Genomic DNA, 19,136 nt, shown 5'->3' with positions numbered 1-19,136 from the left:
TCATCACTCTGCAGTATATGAACCCCGGCTCCTCACCTGCTCCTCCCACAGATCGTTGCTGCAGCCACGGTGGTAGTTTGTAGTTCTTGGCAGTTCTGTTTTGTACAAAGAGATTTATTTCTAAGACTTAACGTTGTCTTGTGTGTCAAGATAACCCTGAGCCATCAAATGCACTTCCCAAGCTCAGCTCAACCTTTAACTTTATACTTTCTTTCTTTTTATTAACTTTTTGCGAAAAGCCAATTAGGGCGATGGTTTGCTGTGTATGTCTGTGTGTCATCAGGAAGCATTTGCTGCTTTAATTAGCCTATCTTTACCTCACCAATTAAATCTCATCCTCTCTCCCAAGCTTTTCTTACACACACACACACACACACACACACACACACACACACACAGAGGTTCAGACTGCCTCGTGACTGTGTTCTCCAAACATCAACTGGACAGCGTGGGCGGCTGTTATTAATCTCTACAGGTACTAAAAAGCGTTTGCGTCAATGCGTGTATGACGAGTGTGTGTGTGTGTGTTTTCCAAACACTCATCTGAGACACAGCGGTGCACTCGGTCTGTGCTCGACTGAAACACACAAATTACTGTTTTATAGCGAGACGTGCTCATTTCCCATACAGCTCTCAGCGTTGCAGACGCTGAGAGCTGTATGGGAAACTCAATTACTCCTTAAGGAGGAAATAATTTGTGTCTGCCTTTTGTTCTTAGATCGTGCACGGGGCTAAAGCCTGGCTGAGCTGTGCTGGGTGTAGACACTAGAGGAAAATAAAAGACATATCTGTCAAATAAGATCACAAACTAACCCAGGCAAATGAAATGAAATGAGATGTGTACTGTCAATTTAAGAAGACAGTGATATAATGATTGTTCTGCGTGTTTCAGGGGAAAAAAAACAGACATTTGAGCTTCAAACCTCGGCACAGTCTGGATACACGGCGCATTTGTATGCCACATGGTAAAAGCCCATTATATTGTTTCCTAATCCTCAGAGTGTGCAGCCAGTCCCCAAACAGAAAGGAGGAAATCATAATTGATGGCTTCAGTTATCCCTTCAGCAGCCTGGGAATTGGCTACAAGCATTACTGTCAGTGTACAAGCATTTAATGTAACACATTCAGGACGAGGGACTTAATACGAGTCTAATTTTATTAACTAGAGCAACGAGACGTTCGGTCGTGTGGGCTTTTGTTTCTGCGTATGTGAAGCTCTCGCCGGGCAGCGATAAAGGCCTCCGACACCCACAGCGTTCACCTCGTACGCCTCAACGCATCCTGTTTGACTTTGTCAAGTTCACGGAAATATAAACAGGCCTGCGCACACAAAGTTGTTGGTGTAATCGCCATAGCATGACTGAGGAGAGACTGTGGGTCAAAGAGGTCGGCCGAGTTTCATCAAAAGGTGTCCAAGCCCCACTGACACTGTGATTTAAATCACCAATCTCACACACACACACACACACACACACACACACACACACACATACACACACACGCACACACACACACACACACACAGACAGAAGCAACTGCTTTGATGGTGAAACACGGTTTAATTAGCCGTCTAGTACAGAGGAGCAAAGTTAACAAGTACAAGTTGTTTGTTGCTCTTTTTCTCTACATGCACTCTGATCCCTTGAAATGCCGTTTATTAGTCCGTAATTAAATCCTGAAAACACACCAAACACCTTCTTTGTTCACATGAAGTTCTGAAATGTTTTCAGCTGAAAACTAATGATGTTTTACAAGCTGTATTCAGGTTTTAACAGCTCCAATAAGGATTGTCTGCATGGCTGAAAATGAGACTATGTTACTTTAACAATAGATCTGGACCTAATCCTTCAATCTGTTATTGTGTCTATAATGCTGTTTGTACATTGTTGTCATTAGTATGTTCTCTTTGTGTTTCTCTACTTCACATTTGAATGCTCCTTTACACAGCTCATTGGGCATGAAGGTTTAAAAACACTTTAACATTTACATTTTATTAACCCCTTCATTTTTTTGCCTTAGAAAGACTTTCATTTTTTAATTCAGTATAAGGACATTAATATGTAAAAACCCTTGAAGACAGCTTTGGACAATTGTAGAGTCAAAGATGAAGATGATTGTATTCGTGATTTTCAATTGTGGGTGTTTGAACCACCTCGCGACCCCTAAATCCATGAAACGATGTCGCTGTACTGCATGTCTTAAAGGTAACAGGGTCATAGTGACGGTGCCGTAGCGTAGTTGCATCTCTGAAATCGTGTTTTGCCAAACAGGGAGCTCAGAGCTGAGATGAAGATTAGGAGATGTGGGCAAACACACACACACAAACACACACAAACACACACACACACACACACGCACACAAACACACACACATACACATGCACACAAAACAGCTGATTTGACACACAAACACCCAGCTGGCCAGATAAACCCGTAAATGTGATCATTGGTCTCGCTCTTGACGTCACAGGGGTGCGTTCAGGATTATTTAATGTTTTGCTGATGTGATGCAGCAGTTTAAAGACATGTGGCGTTGCGTAACGTTCCGTGTCGAGGGGATTGGGACACGATGTGACTCGGCTCGCTTTGATTTCATTAAAAGAAATTCTGAATTGTGTAAAAGTTGCCGAGCGTCTTCTTTCCTTCGTTCTTCACCTGTAGCTGACAGCGTCACTTGCTTGAACAATCCTCTCTCTTAATTCCTCATATTTTCTCACCTGCTGCAGAGTGACTCCAGTGACATCCTGCTATTTGCTGAGCAGCTTGTATTTCGCTTCCCCGTTTGACACACGGGAGGTCATCCATCGCTCTGGTTAATTGTCGCTGACCTCGTGTTTCTTTGTCTCTTGATTGACAGGTGGGGAAAGCGGCCTGGCTAGTGCTGTAGTCACCGTTCTTCGTCGAGGAAACCAAGAGTCCCGTCCCGTTGCAATGGGGAAACAGAACAGCAAGCTGCGGCCAGAGATGCTGCAGGACCTCCGGGAGAACACGGAGTTCTCCGACCACGAGCTGCAGGAGTGGTACAAGGTGCGTTGACACACATTGTACACAACGATGGACAGTATTTGTGGTACCAAGTCATTGTAAAGGTACTACTACCAATACTGCTGTTACAAAGTAACTTATAACATGTACTATACTAGAAATACTTGTACATTACTTCATATATCTTCACCACTACAATTCAGAGGGAGATATTACAAATATTAAAGCATATGATTGTTTCCTTGTTATAGATTTAAAGTATAACGTGTAGAAATTAGCTCCACTTTGAACCGATTTAACATCTTGCTGTGTAGGTGCATACACATTATAGCATCAATAATATGATCTAATAATACACTGACAGCGGTCATGATGGCGCCTCGCTCTCAGCAGATTTCCAGCTCCGCGATGCTGGAGGTGTCTCACAGACAGCGTAGTATATTCCACGGGTCGCCGAGGGGCCTGAGGTCACTGAGAAGGTATCCAGCTGGTCTTCTTCTGGCGAATGTATTGACGATAGATCCATGAAAAGTGTTGGCGTGCTCTCGGGAAAATGTCAAAGACGCCGGTAATGAAAAATAAGTTTTATTAAGAACAGAACTGTGTTGACTTTCCACCTTCGCTCATGAAAATATTTGATATGACGATCAAAGAGTAATTCCATCCTTAAAATCAGGACAATGACTTCGTCACCTCTCTGCCTTTATCTCAAAGGCCTTTGTAAGAAAAGGGGCTTCATGTCTGCTGAACAATGGCACAGACTGACGTGACTTCTTCTTCTCGGGCACAATGCTGCTTTACTAATGTGACTCCTTGAAAAGAAGATAGAAGTGCTTTCAACTATCAAAGACTAAGCTCCTGTTCAAAGAGCACTTCTTCAATCTATTCAGAAAGAAGCGTTACATGAATGAAACATGTACCGGCTGAAGTTTTGTGACATGAATTTGATTCCCAACTGGCTTTGAAATGGTTTTAGTTGGATCTGATGATATGAAACTTCTTCCATCATAGAGATGTGTTATATCGTCCTGGAGCAACTTATTTTCACCCTTGTATCGCCTCGTATCGTCTTCTCTCCAGGGTTTCTTGAAGGATTGCCCCAGTGGTACCCTGAATGTGGAGGAGTTCAAGAAAATCTACGCCAATTTCTTCCCCTACGGCGACGCCTCCAAGTTCGCAGAGCACGTCTTCCGAACGTTTGACACCAACGGCGACGGGACGATAGACTTCCGGGAGTTCATCATCGCCCTGAGCGTGACGTCACGGGGAAAGCTGGAGCAGAAGCTGAAATGGGCCTTCAGCATGTACGACCTGGACGGAAACGGGTACATCAGCCGCGACGAGATGCTGGAGATTGTACAGGTGAGCAAAGGACTCTGGGTAATGATGTTTGCTTCAGGAAGAACCCGTTTGGAACCCTTATTTCTAAGAGTGTAGGAGCTGTTCGTACTCTGGCCTAAGAGGAAAACTTGTCACATGTGTGACTTCTGAACAAGAGGGCAATATGGTCCCATTCATGTTTAGTTTCCAAGCTCAAGTACAAGAGGATCCAAAATAGTCACACGGGGAGTTATAACATGACGTGTGTGGTGACCCCAAATAATATATAAATATGTTATTTACCAAACTTGGCTTTGCTTTTGGTAACCAAAAACAATCCATGTTGCATTTACAGGAATAGACAGAGGGAGCACTTATACTATATGCTCACTTTAATTATGCAAGTTAATACATGCGTATGTGCAAAGAGGCTCAAGCACCGATGTGCAAAGACTTTAAAAGACATACTTAACGTAATGTGCTGACTGCAATACTGGCACGGGCAACAGTGCATGGAGGCTGTTAAGCACAGCACTACATTAGTGCTGTATGTAATCCCGTCACTCGTGAAGAGAAGAAATAAAGACGAGATATTTGCCCGAGGATCTCGCGTATCTCTGTGTCTGTGTGTTTGTGTTTGTGTGTGTGTGTGTTTGTGTTTGCAGTGTGTGTGTGTGTGTGTGTGTGTGTGTGTGTGCTTCTGGGTTCTCATAGATTAGCGGGTTAAATTTAACCCGAGTTCATCCCTGAGTGTGCAGAATACTGGGATTATCCTCGTTGAGGTTACGTTATGTTGGATGAGAGAGGAGGGGCCCTTTGCGACAGTGGATTGGTTTTTACATCACATTATGGGATAACGAGCCACATCCTCAAAAGACATGTCCGACAAAACACGGACACATTTTTCTTGTAAATTGTTAATGTTTTTTAAAATTGAATGAAAATGGTGTAGGGAGAAGGAAATGTATGCCAGAATTAAAATCAAATTCGTCTGCAAAATCACTCAAACTATCAGATAGCAATGTCAGTCCTCGGTTGGATACTTATACAATATTCAGAGAATCAATACAGCAGCTGCCCCTCGACCAACAGCGTCGTCACAGAAGCTCATGACCCTCCGGTTGCCCCTCGAGTTAATACTGTTAGCTTTGTCAGAACGTTTGCCATTGTTTGCACTGTTAGCTCTCTTAGCACTGTTAGCTGCGAGCTGTCGACTCAGCCGTCGCCGTGTTGAGAGCCGTGTGCAGGCAATAGATCATTTAAATCTGTGGGGAAAAGAAAAAAAATTCTCTAACTCAAGGCCTGCTTACTAGCTTTTTACAAAGTACTCAATTGCATCTATTGGGCTTCCTCTGCGAATGTGAGTTAGCCCAGTGTTCAAATAAACACTCCCACATTTTGGGAAATATGCTTATTTTTAGTCAGCTGAGTAGAGTCATGTTGCGTCTTTATCGCCCTGTTAGATATCAGTTATACTTTGAAACAAGTTCATTTCTTTGTGTCATAACTGAGAACTGTTGATCAAAGTCAAACCATGAAAAAGAATATACAACCCACAGTGTGGGAGGCAGCTTCATTGTCTTTTAGTTTAACGTTTCTATATGTTTCGATACACACACACAGCTATTCATCTTTTTTTTTCAGAGGAAGACATCAACTTGTTTTATAGCCCAAGAGATAAAGTTTTATAGCCGGTACCAAAAAAAGCACAGAGGGCTTATTTTGTGCAAGCTACCTTCCCTTCTGAGGATGCTGCCGTGACACCGATCTAGTGTCAGTTTAACACCCCGCGCTCTCGATGGAGAAGATCTGATTTAATGGGCACGTAAGCTGATTGTAGATCTGCGTCTGAGCCCGGCTGATACTCGGTGCTTCCCTCCGCTCACTTGCAGAGTTTAATTTAATGCTGTCAGGGGACGGGAGGCGCTCGGCTCGTAACGGTCAACAGATAAAGATGTATCAGATCAATACAGTAAGCTCTACTTGTAACCCCCCCCCCCCCCCCCTACACTGCTGGCATGTATCACTGTGGTACGATGGCGTGGTTTTATAGCCTCACAGACCCTGCGTGGGTATTTGTATACAAGCTGGCCAGGGAGCAGCTCTTGGCATCGGGAGGAAGAAATGTCATTGATTCATGTGGACTTTAGAAAGCGTGTTTATCAGCATCTTGAAAGCTGCAGTGGCTTTATTTTTTAGTTCAGTTGTGTTTCTCTCCTGCTGAGTCTCCTTTAATGGCTCCCTGCTGGCTGGAATTCACTTATCTTTCTGTTCTCTCTCCCACACCCACTCAACCCAAACCCCCGTCTCCCTCCTTTCACACGCTTCGTCTATCAGGCCATCTACAAGATGGTCTCATCTGTGATGAAGATGCCCGAGGATGAATCCACGCCGGAGAAGAGGACGGATAAGATCTTCAGACAAATGGACCTCAATAACGATGGTGAGAGGAGGAAATGGCAACATGGAGGGGTGAAGATGCTGAAGGGAGGAGGAGGGGAGGGAGGGAGGGAGGGAGGGAGGGAGGAAGGGAGGGAGGGATGTGACAGTTTATTGACAATAACCTTTGAAAGTTGCTCACTTTACTGCACTCTTAGAAATAAAGGTGCTAACTAGAACCACATCGGGTTCTACCGCTTGTCTTCATAGTAGAACCTTTTATACAGGTTCCACCTGAAACATATTCAAAGGGTTCTCCCTAAACCCACCATAAAGGGTTATACCTAGAACCATCTGTGAATGGTTCCTCCCAAAACCCCTCTGTGGAGATTCAAACCAGAACCTTTCAACCTTTTAAGGGTGCTAGCAAGAACCCACCGAGGGGGTTCTACCGAGAACCCTTTTATATTCTAATAGTTTCATCTGGAACCCAACCAATGGCTCTACCGACAACCCTGTTGTGTGTCATTGGTTTTATTTAGAAATCAACAAGGGGGTTCTACTGAGAACCCTGTTTGTATCCCAATGGTACCCGACCCTTAACAATCATGGGTCCTGATCACAGCTTTTGGGGGGGATGTGGGGACTTTCTTCCAAAAATGGTTCTTTGAGTCTGGAAACAAGATTTTTGAGAGAACCCAGGACTGCATGTATTCTTTTTTATATATAATACAATATAACACATCCTCCAATACCCATTGATCATCTCAGTCTGTGTGCATCGTCCATGCAAACAGAAAATCAATTTCTGTTTTGAATATATTACTAACAAAATATCCAGCACAAAGGACAGTAGAAAACGGGACAGAGCATGATACTCAGTAGTAAGTAGCAGTATTAGCAATATTAATGATTCGTCTCAAAGCTCTTGCAGCTGATTAAGCAGAAACGTTGTCATATGAGATTCATGTGTTCATCAATATAGAGTCCTAGATATTTATATGATTCAATGTTCAACTTATGTGATCCAACATTAAATTGGAAAGTGCTTCAGATTGTAGAATAATTTAGTCTTCATGTAACAAGGGTCGTATTCCTCCAAAATAAAAGCTTTTTTCCCCTCGTTTTCTCTTTCTCCGTCTACCCTGCAGGCAAACTGTCCCTGGAGGAGTTCATCAAAGGTGCCAAAAGCGACCCCTCCATTGTCCGGCTACTCCAGTGCGACCCCAGCTCGGCCTCCCAGTTCTGAACCCCTCGCCCTGCTGCGACCCTTCCCCCCCCCCCACCCTCTCTGTTGCTGTTGAAACAGTCACTCAAATCAATGCATGATGGTTCTCGTCTCTCATATCATCTCTTTTTTGTTCGTTGTTGTGTGCGAGGATGGAGGCGGGATTTTTAAGGAGGATAAGAAAAGCCATCACTATCATTTTGCTTTCATTTTTTATTTTATTTTTGGATATTTGGGAAAACCGAAGGGACATGCGTACAGTTAACGACCAGGCGTCAGTGGCGTCCGCTAATGTTCCCGAATATCTCTCTCTCTCTCTCTCTCTCTCTCTCTCTCTCTCTGGAAAAATGGATTTCCAAGGAGCTCGTGACAAAGTGTGGATTTTTTGCAGTGCAGGGTGGGGATTGCTCAAGTTTGTCCTCCAACACACATGTACATCATGTATATACTGTATGTCTATGTATATCACAAGATGAAGTTTGTCTTCATGTATGGTTCACACACTCTCTGGCATTGAAAGGGCAGTATTATGTAGCGCAGCTTCCTGGTCTGATCTGAATGGGGGGGGGCGGGTTATTGGGATTTTACTGCTATATGATCTTTCACTGAGAAAAAGAAGGCCTGAGATCCCATTAGCTTTTTATTGATATCTACTGGCATTGTGTTGATTTTTTTAAAAGAAATGTAATGTTTTTTTTTCTTCTTTCATTTGTACATATTGTTTACCTCCTTCATACTGTTTTATTTATTCATTTTTATTCGTATTATTGTGCTTTGAATTTGACCGTATTCCAGTTTACAGTGACAGAGAGAGAGAAAATGATAAGATTGATCTCTTTGGGAGTTGTGGATTTGTTAAAAGTGGAAGATTACGAGCCTCTCGTGGGCAGAAGGGGATTCCCATAATGCTTTCGATCAACGACACCAGTAGCACATATCGTTTGAGCCGCCACGTGTTTATAAAGTACGGCCGTGCATTCGGTGTGAATGCGCGTGTGTGCATGTGAATATATGCACTGTGTGCCCGCGGCTTAACTTCTACAGTATTATAATGTTGTGTTGTTTCTTAATTCGTAAGTATTTTTGAAGTTCTTTAACAACGAGCAGTAAACTTCTGGGATAGTCGTAACCTGTCACTATACTGCATGATCCTACGAACTGACAAAATCCACAGAAACAGTTAACGCACATCGGCATCTTTTTGTAGCTCTGCAGCCTCCTCAGCATCGTACCCGGCAGAAATGATCGAGTATTTGTCTTGCTTTGGGACACACCCCGCCCCCCCCCCCCCCCCCCCCCCTCCCCTCAACCTCTCCCCCTTCCTCTGACAGACAGAGAACTCACTAAGGGCTCGTTCATCACTCTCTAGCTGAATGCTTTTATTACCTCCTGGATTAGTCTGCTTGCAGAGAAGTAGGATGAAGGGACTTGTTTCATGAGATAGCAGATACGTATTCAAGTTTTCAGGGTTTCCAGAAACATACACAGTCAGATCAGTGGCCGTGTTTACATTACACTCATTTATTAGCCTAATATTTGGAGCACCAAGGAAGTGGAAGACGTCGAAACACGACACCCAATCAATCTCTCCAATGCAAAGGGGAAGACACGAATGCGACACGCTTCAGAATGAAATACCGTGCACATGTAAACACAGCCGCTGGTTGCAGGAATGGCAGCACCACTCCCGTGATCGAAGGCCCTCATTGTCAGGTCACTGTTGCCATCTTCTGTTTTTTGAGGTTAGACACAAAACTAATTGTGGAAGAAGAAGCGAAGCGTTGGGCAGACTGGGAAAGCTATACGCTCATACATCATTATTTTAGGAACTTGTATAGGCTGATGCAGTATAATGTATAAGTGTTATGGTGTTTAAAAGTGGTGGAATGTAATTAAATGCATTTACTTGATTATCGCAGCAATATTCTTTTATGCTGCTTCATATTCTGCTCTACTACATTCCCGGGGGAGATATTGTACATTTTACTGCAGTACATTGACCTGATAACTATAGTTACTAGTTACTTTTTAGATTAAAATGTTACACTCAATACATGTTCATAAAACATATTGCATTCTTATAGATTAAACTGACCCAAAGTATATAAAACAGTTCGTATTAGCTCCAACTTTAAGGTTCAATGTTTAATCCATAATTTAAAAGTCCTTCTGAAAAGGCTTCATTGGAATCATTTCAGGTGGTTCAGCAGCTCCACAAAAGGAGGTTTGGACCGACTTCACTCGACACGTTTGAGACGACGGGGGAATCAAACCCTGGCACTGAACGACGTCTCTGTCTGCCATGCGAAATAAAAACAACTCAGAGGGATACATCTCTTTTAGCTAGTTAGCGAAGAGCCCCTGTTATAGCGGACTTAACCGACAAATATGTGATTTATATCAGCCCAACATTTCACTACCTCACAAACTGAATTCCTGTGTGCAGTGTGGGCAAAGTGAACTCCCAACGAGAGCTGTGCTGGTGCAGCTGCAGCCACACGACATTCGGCCTGACCTTAGGCCGGCCCTTGGGGGTAACTTATTTCAAACATTTGCACAGGCGCTTTCCTAATCAGCCACACCTCTGCTTTGGGGATCTTATAGTGTCACTGCCTTCTGCTGGCAGGATAAGGAACACCAGTTGCTACCCTCTGATCCACTACAATTTAACCCCTTTTCTATTCTCACTGCCTCTGATGAACTGGTACCTTGTGTTGGATAAATCCGCCACCTTCTTTCTTCCTTCCTTCCTAACCTCTTTTTCCTTGCTTCCTATTTTTCTGTTGCATGAAAACCTCACGTGAGGATTGTCATGTTTGTTCCGTTGGACCTGAAAATCAAAATATACCTATGTGTTTCAAAGCTGCACGTGTGGACTGTTTTCTCATTTCTGGTTATGTAAAGGAGGCGGAGAGCGTTCCACCGCGGACAAGACCAATGTCCGGTCTGACAGCTGAATATTTCCGTCATGCATTTTGAGTGTCGCAGCCTGTAAAGATCCACCGTAGGTCCTTATTAACAAACCCCTCACAGGACGAGAGTGAATGTGTTTGCACCAACCTGTCAGGTGTCTACATGAGTGTAACCAGTCATTCCCGTCAGGTCACTCTCTGCTGCGGCTGCCAGAACCACATTCTTAAACTGAAATGTTTTCAGTGACAGTTCAGCTACTAAACACACAGGATAGATGCAAAACTTTGAATAAATACTTTATTTACGTGTCGACTTCACTTCGTTGAAATAAATAAAATAGAACTTGCAGTACTAGTTTCTCTTGGCCTGTAAAAGCAGAAACAAAAAGGCACATACACTCGTTTCTCATTTACTCAAAACAGGCAAACCAGAAGCTCCATCCTTAACCAAAACAGAGCTCTGTGCACTGCATGTCTTTACTTATTAGAACATTTTCCTATTTATACTGTACCAGCCTCCATTATGTGTGTACACCCCAACATTAAAAAAAGAATAGCTCCACATTGTGGGAAATACACATTTTTGCTCTTACCGAGAGTAAACCAAGAAGATCGAAATGTGTGTGTGCTAATTCTGAGGCTACGGTCAGGAGGATAAGGTTAACCTCGCACGGAGATAAAGCAGGGGAGGACAGCTAGTCCTACTTCAAATGTGCCATGTTCCCCGGGTTCCATGTTTGCAGGGTCCCATATTCCCAGGTCAATATTCTGTTAACACACATTAGGTTAACTTTGCAAAAGGTTTTATGTTTTCAGGGAGAAATCATGTTACGACAATAGCCTGTGTCATATTAAACAAATGGAGCTGCAGAACTCTTTTTAGATTATGTGCTAAATAGAGCCTGTTTTCTTCCAGATATTCAACAATGTAGTTATTTTAAATCTGGGGAACATAGGAGTGACCTCGTGGTTTTTATGGGAAGTTTTCTGCTGTAACCATAATCATGTACGGTAACTTCGTGGAGTCACCATAAGAAATCATTACGATTATTAATCAAATTGGAACCATATTGTTAATTAGTGAGCTTTAAAAGTGCATTTTTTGGGGGGCAGAGCCAGGCTAGTTGTCTCCCTGCTTCCAGTCTTTATGCTAAGCTAAGCAAGTCCTAACTCCAGCTACGTGCTTAACGCACAGACATCATGTGAGTGGCATCAATCTTCTCATCGAACTCTGCAAGAATGCGACAAAGTACATTTTCCCAAACTATTGTATCAACTCTAATCCTTGCACAGGGAACGATTTGTCTCATCCGTCTATCCTAATAGGAATAATTTGACCCTCATTACAGCAGAAATACAAGGACACACTCTCACATAACCGGTATCCTACACACTGTGCAAATAGCCTGAGCCGCTGCTCAACAGGTTCATCGTTTATAAGCACTGACTGGACAGTAGGGTTGTGAGTATGATGTTTCAATCCAAGTATTGTAGCTTGCACTACAGTCTACACACGCAGAACTTCAAGAAGCTCTGGCATGTCTAAATCCAGAAGCTGGACCTTTCCAGCGTCGCTCTCTCCAGCAGTTGGTGCTTCTCCGCTGCCCTTTGCTGGCTGCCAACACGCGTTTCTTGCCTTCCCCTGTCTGACCTTTCTCCGTTGGGCTGGCGGAGGGGCCGCCTCTCCGAGGGAGGGAGACTCCGGTGCTGATGGGGAGGATGCTGTGGAGGGGGAGGAGGTCTGCGCTGTTGTCTCGTAGGTTCAGTATTCCATCTCGGAGGCTCGCGGTGACTTTGTGAAGGCTCAGTGTAGCGCGTTGGAGGTTCAGTAAAGCTTCTTGGTGGTTCAGTGCAGCGTGTTGGAGGTTCAGAGTAGCGCGTTGGAGGTTCAGTAAAGCTTCTTGGTGGCTCAGTGTAGCTTCTTGGTGGTTCAGTGCAGCGCGTTGGAGGTTCACTGTGGCTTCTTGGAGGTTCACGGTAGCTTCTTGGCGGTCCACTGTGGCTTCTTGGAGGTTCACGGTGGCTTCTTGGAGGTTCAGTGCAGCTTGTTAGAGGTTCAGGGTAGCGAGAGGGAGCAGCTTCCTCCATTGGCCTCACCACATTGATCTACACAAACAAATTATTAACGTTTGATCTCATTTTTATTTTACATGTCTTTATTGAAAGCTGTCTTATGCACCATCCAAAGGTTTACATTTTGAGTGGAAATCTCACCGCTCTGCCAAAGTCCCTGGTTCTCTTACTGTTCGGGCAACAAGGTAGACCCAGGAATGAAACGCAGACAGTGAAGCACCGGGCAGAAAACACCGTCTGGATGACACAGGTCACGATCAGAGGCACCCAAAGGATCAGAGTGGTACTCTGGGGAGGGATGGAGGAGCGGAGTTAGCGGCAACCAGCAGCTGGACCAAAGAAAACACAATCTGAGGCAAGAAGCAGCAGGGACACTGTGCGGTTAATGATGTGATTCAGAACCTTATTTTTCCCTCAGACGGCTGTGGAGCAAAGAAACAGCAGCGAGTCAGCAATGTCAATAAAATATGTAGAGCAGAATGCATCAAAGTAGAAGAGCACGGAGGGAATTCAGAGAAGAAGAGCCGCTGTTTGTTAAGCATGCTGACTCACAGACTACAAAGAGAATGAATGGTAATAGTTGGGAGTTTTCTTTGGAATGCGTGATAAATTATGCAGGAAGCACAAAAGAAAAAAAGAAAAGAAATTGCATAACCATCATTACTGCCTCCAAGCAGCAGCTATGAACATCAGAACCAGAAGCCCCAAACACACTTTCAGGTGATGTAATGGGCCCTCCGGCAGCCATATTGGGAGGTCTTTTGCTAATAGTCAACTCTGAGAGGACAGCATGGTCTGCAGTCTCAGTAGACTAAAGCTAAGTTAGTTACTTCAGACTAAAAGATAAATCTGGTCATCATTTTTAAACTTTATTCAGAGGTAAAACCTAAAGTGAGCACACTCAACAGTGACAGCATTGATAGGAATGGTTGCCAAAACCACCCACACACACACACTCTGCGTCACATAGTAAATAAAACAACTGCTGTCCAGGTTGCACATCTCTCTAATGCTGTGTTTGAGCTATTAATGGCTGCAATCCGACACTGAACTCTGGCCTAAAAATCGACGCTGCATGTATTTACAGTGGGGACCAACATTAATGCCTGCGTCGGGTATAAATCCAGCTTAAGACAAAAGGTCACTTAAGTGACAAATTGTAGTCTACTCGCCGAGCTGAATTGCCAAAGTCGTGCTGATGTGCGGCTGCAGCTGTGTGAGGCTGAGCGGGCCTGACAGCCCATCTGTAGCACAATGGAAGAGGACAGAGCCTGAAGTGGACAGATGGGGTCGGGTCAGCATTCCTGCCACCCAGCCCACCGGCTGCACAACGTGACTGACTGAGTGATGGAAAAGACACCCGGCCTCACGCCCCACACCATCAGTGCACACACACACACACATATAGCCTCCGTGATGTGCAGCCACAGCGCTCCGTTGTGTTTGTGCCGCAGTGACGATGGTCAGCCTTTTGAAAGAGCCAGCTGCTGAAGAAACAAAGGTCACAGTATCACGCCTTGATCTCAGCGTCCAGTCGCTGAGCACGAATGCACTCACGTAGATGCGCGTGGGGTCAAAAGGACACTCGTTGGTGACGCTGGAGTAGCCGACGGCATCGGGGAAGCGGCAGTGAGTCAGGAGGCTCCGCCCGCCGTGAACGATGGCCATCACCACGGACACGGAGAGTCCGGTGGCCGAGGCCGCCGCCATGAGCGCCGCGGCCAGGCCCACCGTGAAAAGTGACCACATCTGTGGGAGGAAGAGAGAGAGAGGGGGGGAGGTGAGAAACACAGCGCTGCCTGTTGGGAAGATTAGGCAGAAGTATCTTATAGATGGGACAGCAAAGAATAAGCGATATTAATACAGACGGAGCAAATATGTCAAAGCTGCATTTAAACACGAGTTTGGAAGCAAAACATTTTTCTAAAAGTTTGCTAAAATTAAAGTAAAAAAAAAAGAAGGTATGAGCTTCTCAGAGGCTGCGATATTTTACATTTTTCTCGAGAACAACAATTTTCACGAAAAGATTAAAACTAACAATGAGTTGATTATTTTGCGAATTAGTTGATTAATGAAGATGAATGCTGTAAATACTCATTAACACACTAAATCTGCAGCTGGAAATAGGCACCACCACATTATTTTCACTGTCGTTTGAATAACGTTTCCTATAAGCTAGAGTCTAGCTGCTTATGCAGTCTCTTTAAAACATGTTTGTAACCACTCTTTAAAGATTTACATCTTCAGTAGGTAAAGAAAAGGCCACAGACAGAAGAGAGTGCTGCAGGAATGAGTCCTAAACAGGAAGTGAGTCAGCATTTTTGCACTTGGTTCCCTGGGCTCCAGTCAATTCATTTCTTTGACAGGTTTCTAGATAGAAGCCTGAAATAAGGTCTGCGGTTGACACAAGCTTTAGAGATTTGGATGTTTTGTTCTACGATATAAAAATACATCAGTAAATATTCCTCTCAGGAAATTTAAGCTTTTACTTTACTTTTACTAAAAGTGGATAAATGAGACTACTAGACGTCATCACGCCGCCTTCATGAGACATAGGTGGTTTGTTTACAGCCTAACGTTTGCTTTTTACTTCTGGTGATTGCATTCATGCTTCAGAAATCCTGAAAGTTGTTGATTATTTGTAAAGATGTTCTTGCTGAACAAACCATTAGTAAATATCAATGGAAACATCACATGTGCTTTTTGTTCGAGAGAGCCAGCGGGAAGCTAACCACCCGGGTTGGCCGACTAAAACCCTTCGTCCCTGCAGAGCTCTGTAAGGATGTCTAAAAGCATCGAGAGCCACCAATAACAAGCTGCAGCATTAGAAACCAAAGCCATCAGCTATGAGCAATAACACATGCTAAAGTGGGTAGAAACAGTGAACCTATCTACGTTTCCAGAAGACGAGACGTGTAGGCACAGGGAGAAATTAAAAATCACTCAGTGAGTCGTTGGGTCGAAACTCGATAAGAGCAACAAGACATGACGCTGTGTGAGAGATTAGAAGTTGTAGGAGCCGACATGAAGGACTGTGTTAATATGAAAAAAGGGGAGTGTTGCGATTACTTGTTATTCATGCTGTGTGATAGCTGGATGACTGCATAAGATAACAAGACTGATGAGGAGTTTGACCAGTTTACGGATGCTGTGGCTAACAAAGGAAACGGGGAGTGGTTGGTCCGCCCGGACTCAGCTCGTCTGCCCGTCGGAGCAACCCAACAGCTGGCTGAGTAAACAGAGGAGAAGCCGCTCTGCACAACCGCACGGAGGAAAGGGAAGAAAACACAGAAACTATTCCAGCTCTTAAGGTTCAGACTCAGACACCTGAGGCGACATGCAGGAGCTCAAAGGCGCTCTTCACTAGATAGACTGAGACAAAAGCTGAGAATAAAAAGCATGAAAACATCAAAAAGACAAAGCAAGTGTTTGTGCGGTGCAGATAGACAGATCAAAGTTAGCAGAGAGAGAGAGGGGAAAGGACTGACAGCAGCTCTGTTTACAGGAAGAATACTAACCAGGCCTCTACTCTTCTTGTTTTTAGACAGGACGATAGCCAGAATGCCGACGACAATTCCCTGCAGAGACGAGACGGATGAGATTCAAAGAATGTTCATGTTGCTCCAGTTGCAATCATAAAATGACCACAAAATAAAATTAACATTATTCTCAGTCTCAGACGCACTCAAGGTAGCAACACGAGGGGGAGTCCAGAGATGATTTCTCTCAACACAACTACACGCATTTCAGATACGTCTTCAAGTACCTCTGTGTGCTTTGAATGTTGTTTTTACAAAAGAAGAAGAAAAAACACACACAGAATCCTTTTCACTTTACATCTAACTCATTTTAGCAATGATTCAGATTGTCAGATAAATCTTTGACTGATTCAAACCACTTTCTGCATTCTTAAAAGCGGGATCTACATATTTCTAAATGAAATGTATTTCTATGTACATACAACAAGAGGTTTCTTCAAGGGCTGTTTGTTCAGGAAAGTGGTTTCACAAGAAGCCCAGAGAATCCTGCACTATTAATTTTCGTATCAAGAAAGTTTTCTGCAGACTTATGATCAATTCTAGCTACATTTTTAGATGCAATTGTGGTCTGCAGGGTGCAGCCTCAGCCCTGATGGAAAATCCCACGACTTACCGTCATAAAGTCTGACAAGAGAGCACTAATGCGAAAATGTGTGGTGTGTTTATTGCTCTGTTATATCTAGTTCGAAGTAATGTGTACATCGAGTTATCCTCCATAATGTTCCCCAGAGCTGCGACGGGTTCATGGTGGATCTCATGCACTCACTACGAGGCCGGAGGTGAGGGCGACCACGTTGGAGATGGCGTACTCCATGGCCCGGGCCTGCTTGTGGAGGTTGATGTGTCTGAGCACCACGCCGTGCATCAGCGCCCCTAACAGGAAGTTAACGTGGCCGATGAGGATCATGCTCAGACCCATCTTCATCAGGGTCTTGGGCTCCTCCAGGCTGGCACAACACAAACCTGAAGGAGGGGGGGGGGGGGTGAGACACACACAGGACCACGACAGAGGAGAGTGAATTCTCGTGACGTTACATCATCCACGTTGTATTGATCAGAGACAGAGCGAGGTCAAACGCACGGCGGAGATGACACTTGTATTAATGATTAGCTGCTGAACACATAACTACAGTAAAGGCTGTTCAGACTGGAACCGTCCAGAACAAGTCGCTCACACAGAAAAAGAAGAGTGACGCTGCATTTGAAATGAAATAGTAATATAGTAAATTAGCAATTTCTGCCTATATGGCATATGTCAATAAAGATGTATCATGATACAGCATGTTTTCTGGTAATTCAATAAATAAATAGTCTATGAAATAATCAAATGGCAAAGCCTATTTTTCTTTACTCCTGTGTGACAAATAGAGTATTTTCTCATTTAATTAAAAACGTTAGTGCAATATATATATATACGTGTGTGTGTGTGTGTGTGTGTGTGTGTGTGTGTGTGTGTGTGTGTGTGTGTGTGTGTGTGTCTGTCTACATGCATGCACACAAATGCAGAGTAATTAGATTAAGACAATGAAGAAGTATTACCACAAGCAGAATTCTTATGGCTTCAGATTTTGGGAAAAAGTTGAGTAAGTGTGTGCTTGTGATTATCGATTCAGACGACTTAATTGTGTCACGATATGATTCCATTAGAAAGACGATAAATGATCATGTTGAATTACTGCTGGCCCAACCTTTTTTATTTTCTGTAACTCAAACACACTGAGCTCTCCCATGACTCCCATAACCTTATAACACAGAAACCGAACGCATTCTGAGAAGTAACAAAATAACAAGATACATTTAGGACAAACGTGTCTCTGCATAATTCATAATCCAACCCCTGAAAACAATGAGATGGTACATCTGGTCTACATGATGATTAATATAAACACCTCTATGTGTGTGTGTGTGTGTGTGTGTGTGTGTGTGTGTGTGTGTGTGTGTGTGTGTGTGTGTGTGTGTGTGTGTGTGTGTGTGTGTGTGTAACATGGTCACTGCTCCCATCCTCACAGCTGAATATGTCTCACTCACACATTCCTGCATTCACTGAGACAAAAACACATGCAGACAATTTGCATTTGACATCAGCATTCCCACTATTGTTCAGCCTCAGATACTTTCACCATGGGGACCAAAAAAAGACTTTAATTTATTTAAATTAACGTGGAATATCAGGACTTTGATACGGGGCATGTTTTTGTTTTATCCTAGGAAACAACTACAACTTCTAAACTATTAGATTATTAATGCAATCAGAGCGTACGTCATAGATCATCTCCAGACAGGTGTGCCACACCCGAACAAACATTCCGAAAGTTTGAAACAAACAAACTGCTGCAGTCTAAATTCATTTAAAATACAGTTCCCAGACACATGGAGCCTTTTACCTGCACCGGCCATCTCTGCTAGGTCACCATTCGGTTACAGTGACAGCGCGTCTCGTGCGTGGAGCTTATCCGCGTGTCCTCTTAACTCTCCAAACGAGATAAGCGCCTCACCGCTCACTCAGCGGGACAGACAGAAAGTAAAGTGACAACTTCTCACATTTTTCAAAATAAAACATCATCATATGTTAGAATGTCTCAATGTATACATTTGATAAACACGATACTGTACTATTTTGAAGTGCTTTAAATGACCAGTTATTTAAATACCTCGACCAATGACGTGCAGTAGGCTCGATGACAGCCAGAGAAACTTCCA

At 43.8% G+C, this 19,136-nt stretch overlaps 2 protein-coding genes across 2 annotated transcripts; one reads left to right on the top strand and one right to left on the bottom strand.

Annotated features, from left to right (window-relative positions):
• Positions 1 to 2,903: 2,903 nt before the first annotated feature.
• Positions 2,904 to 7,933, top strand: hpca (hippocalcin; the record flags this gene model as incomplete). Its single annotated transcript, XM_079175470.1, has 4 exons — positions 2,904 to 3,027; positions 4,066 to 4,347; positions 6,643 to 6,748; positions 7,836 to 7,933. The coding sequence occupies exons 1-4, from the start codon at positions 2,932 to 2,934 to the stop codon at positions 7,931 to 7,933; spliced, it is 582 nt and encodes a 193-aa protein (XP_079031596.1). The 5' UTR covers positions 2,904 to 2,931.
• Positions 7,934 to 11,105: 3,172 nt separating this feature from the next.
• On the bottom strand, positions 11,106 to 18,938 carry LOC306708178 (uncharacterized protein). Its single transcript, XM_079175915.1, has 6 exons — positions 18,821 to 18,938; positions 17,203 to 17,399; positions 16,416 to 16,475; positions 14,455 to 14,646; positions 13,039 to 13,185; positions 11,106 to 12,930 (listed from the first exon to the last, which is right to left on the bottom strand). Exons 1-6 carry the CDS (start codon positions 18,831 to 18,833, stop codon positions 12,367 to 12,369), a joined length of 1,173 nt encoding a protein of 390 aa, XP_079032041.1. The 5' UTR covers positions 18,834 to 18,938; the 3' UTR covers positions 11,106 to 12,366.
• Positions 18,939 to 19,136: the final 198 nt, after the last annotated feature.

This window comes from Pholis gunnellus (genome assembly GCF_910591455.1).
Source record: "Pholis gunnellus genome assembly, chromosome: 16".
Taxonomy (NCBI): Eukaryota; Metazoa; Chordata; class Actinopteri; order Perciformes; family Pholidae; genus Pholis; species Pholis gunnellus.
The sequence above is the reverse complement of the archived record's forward strand: the minus strand, read 5'-3'. Positions and strand labels throughout refer to the sequence as shown.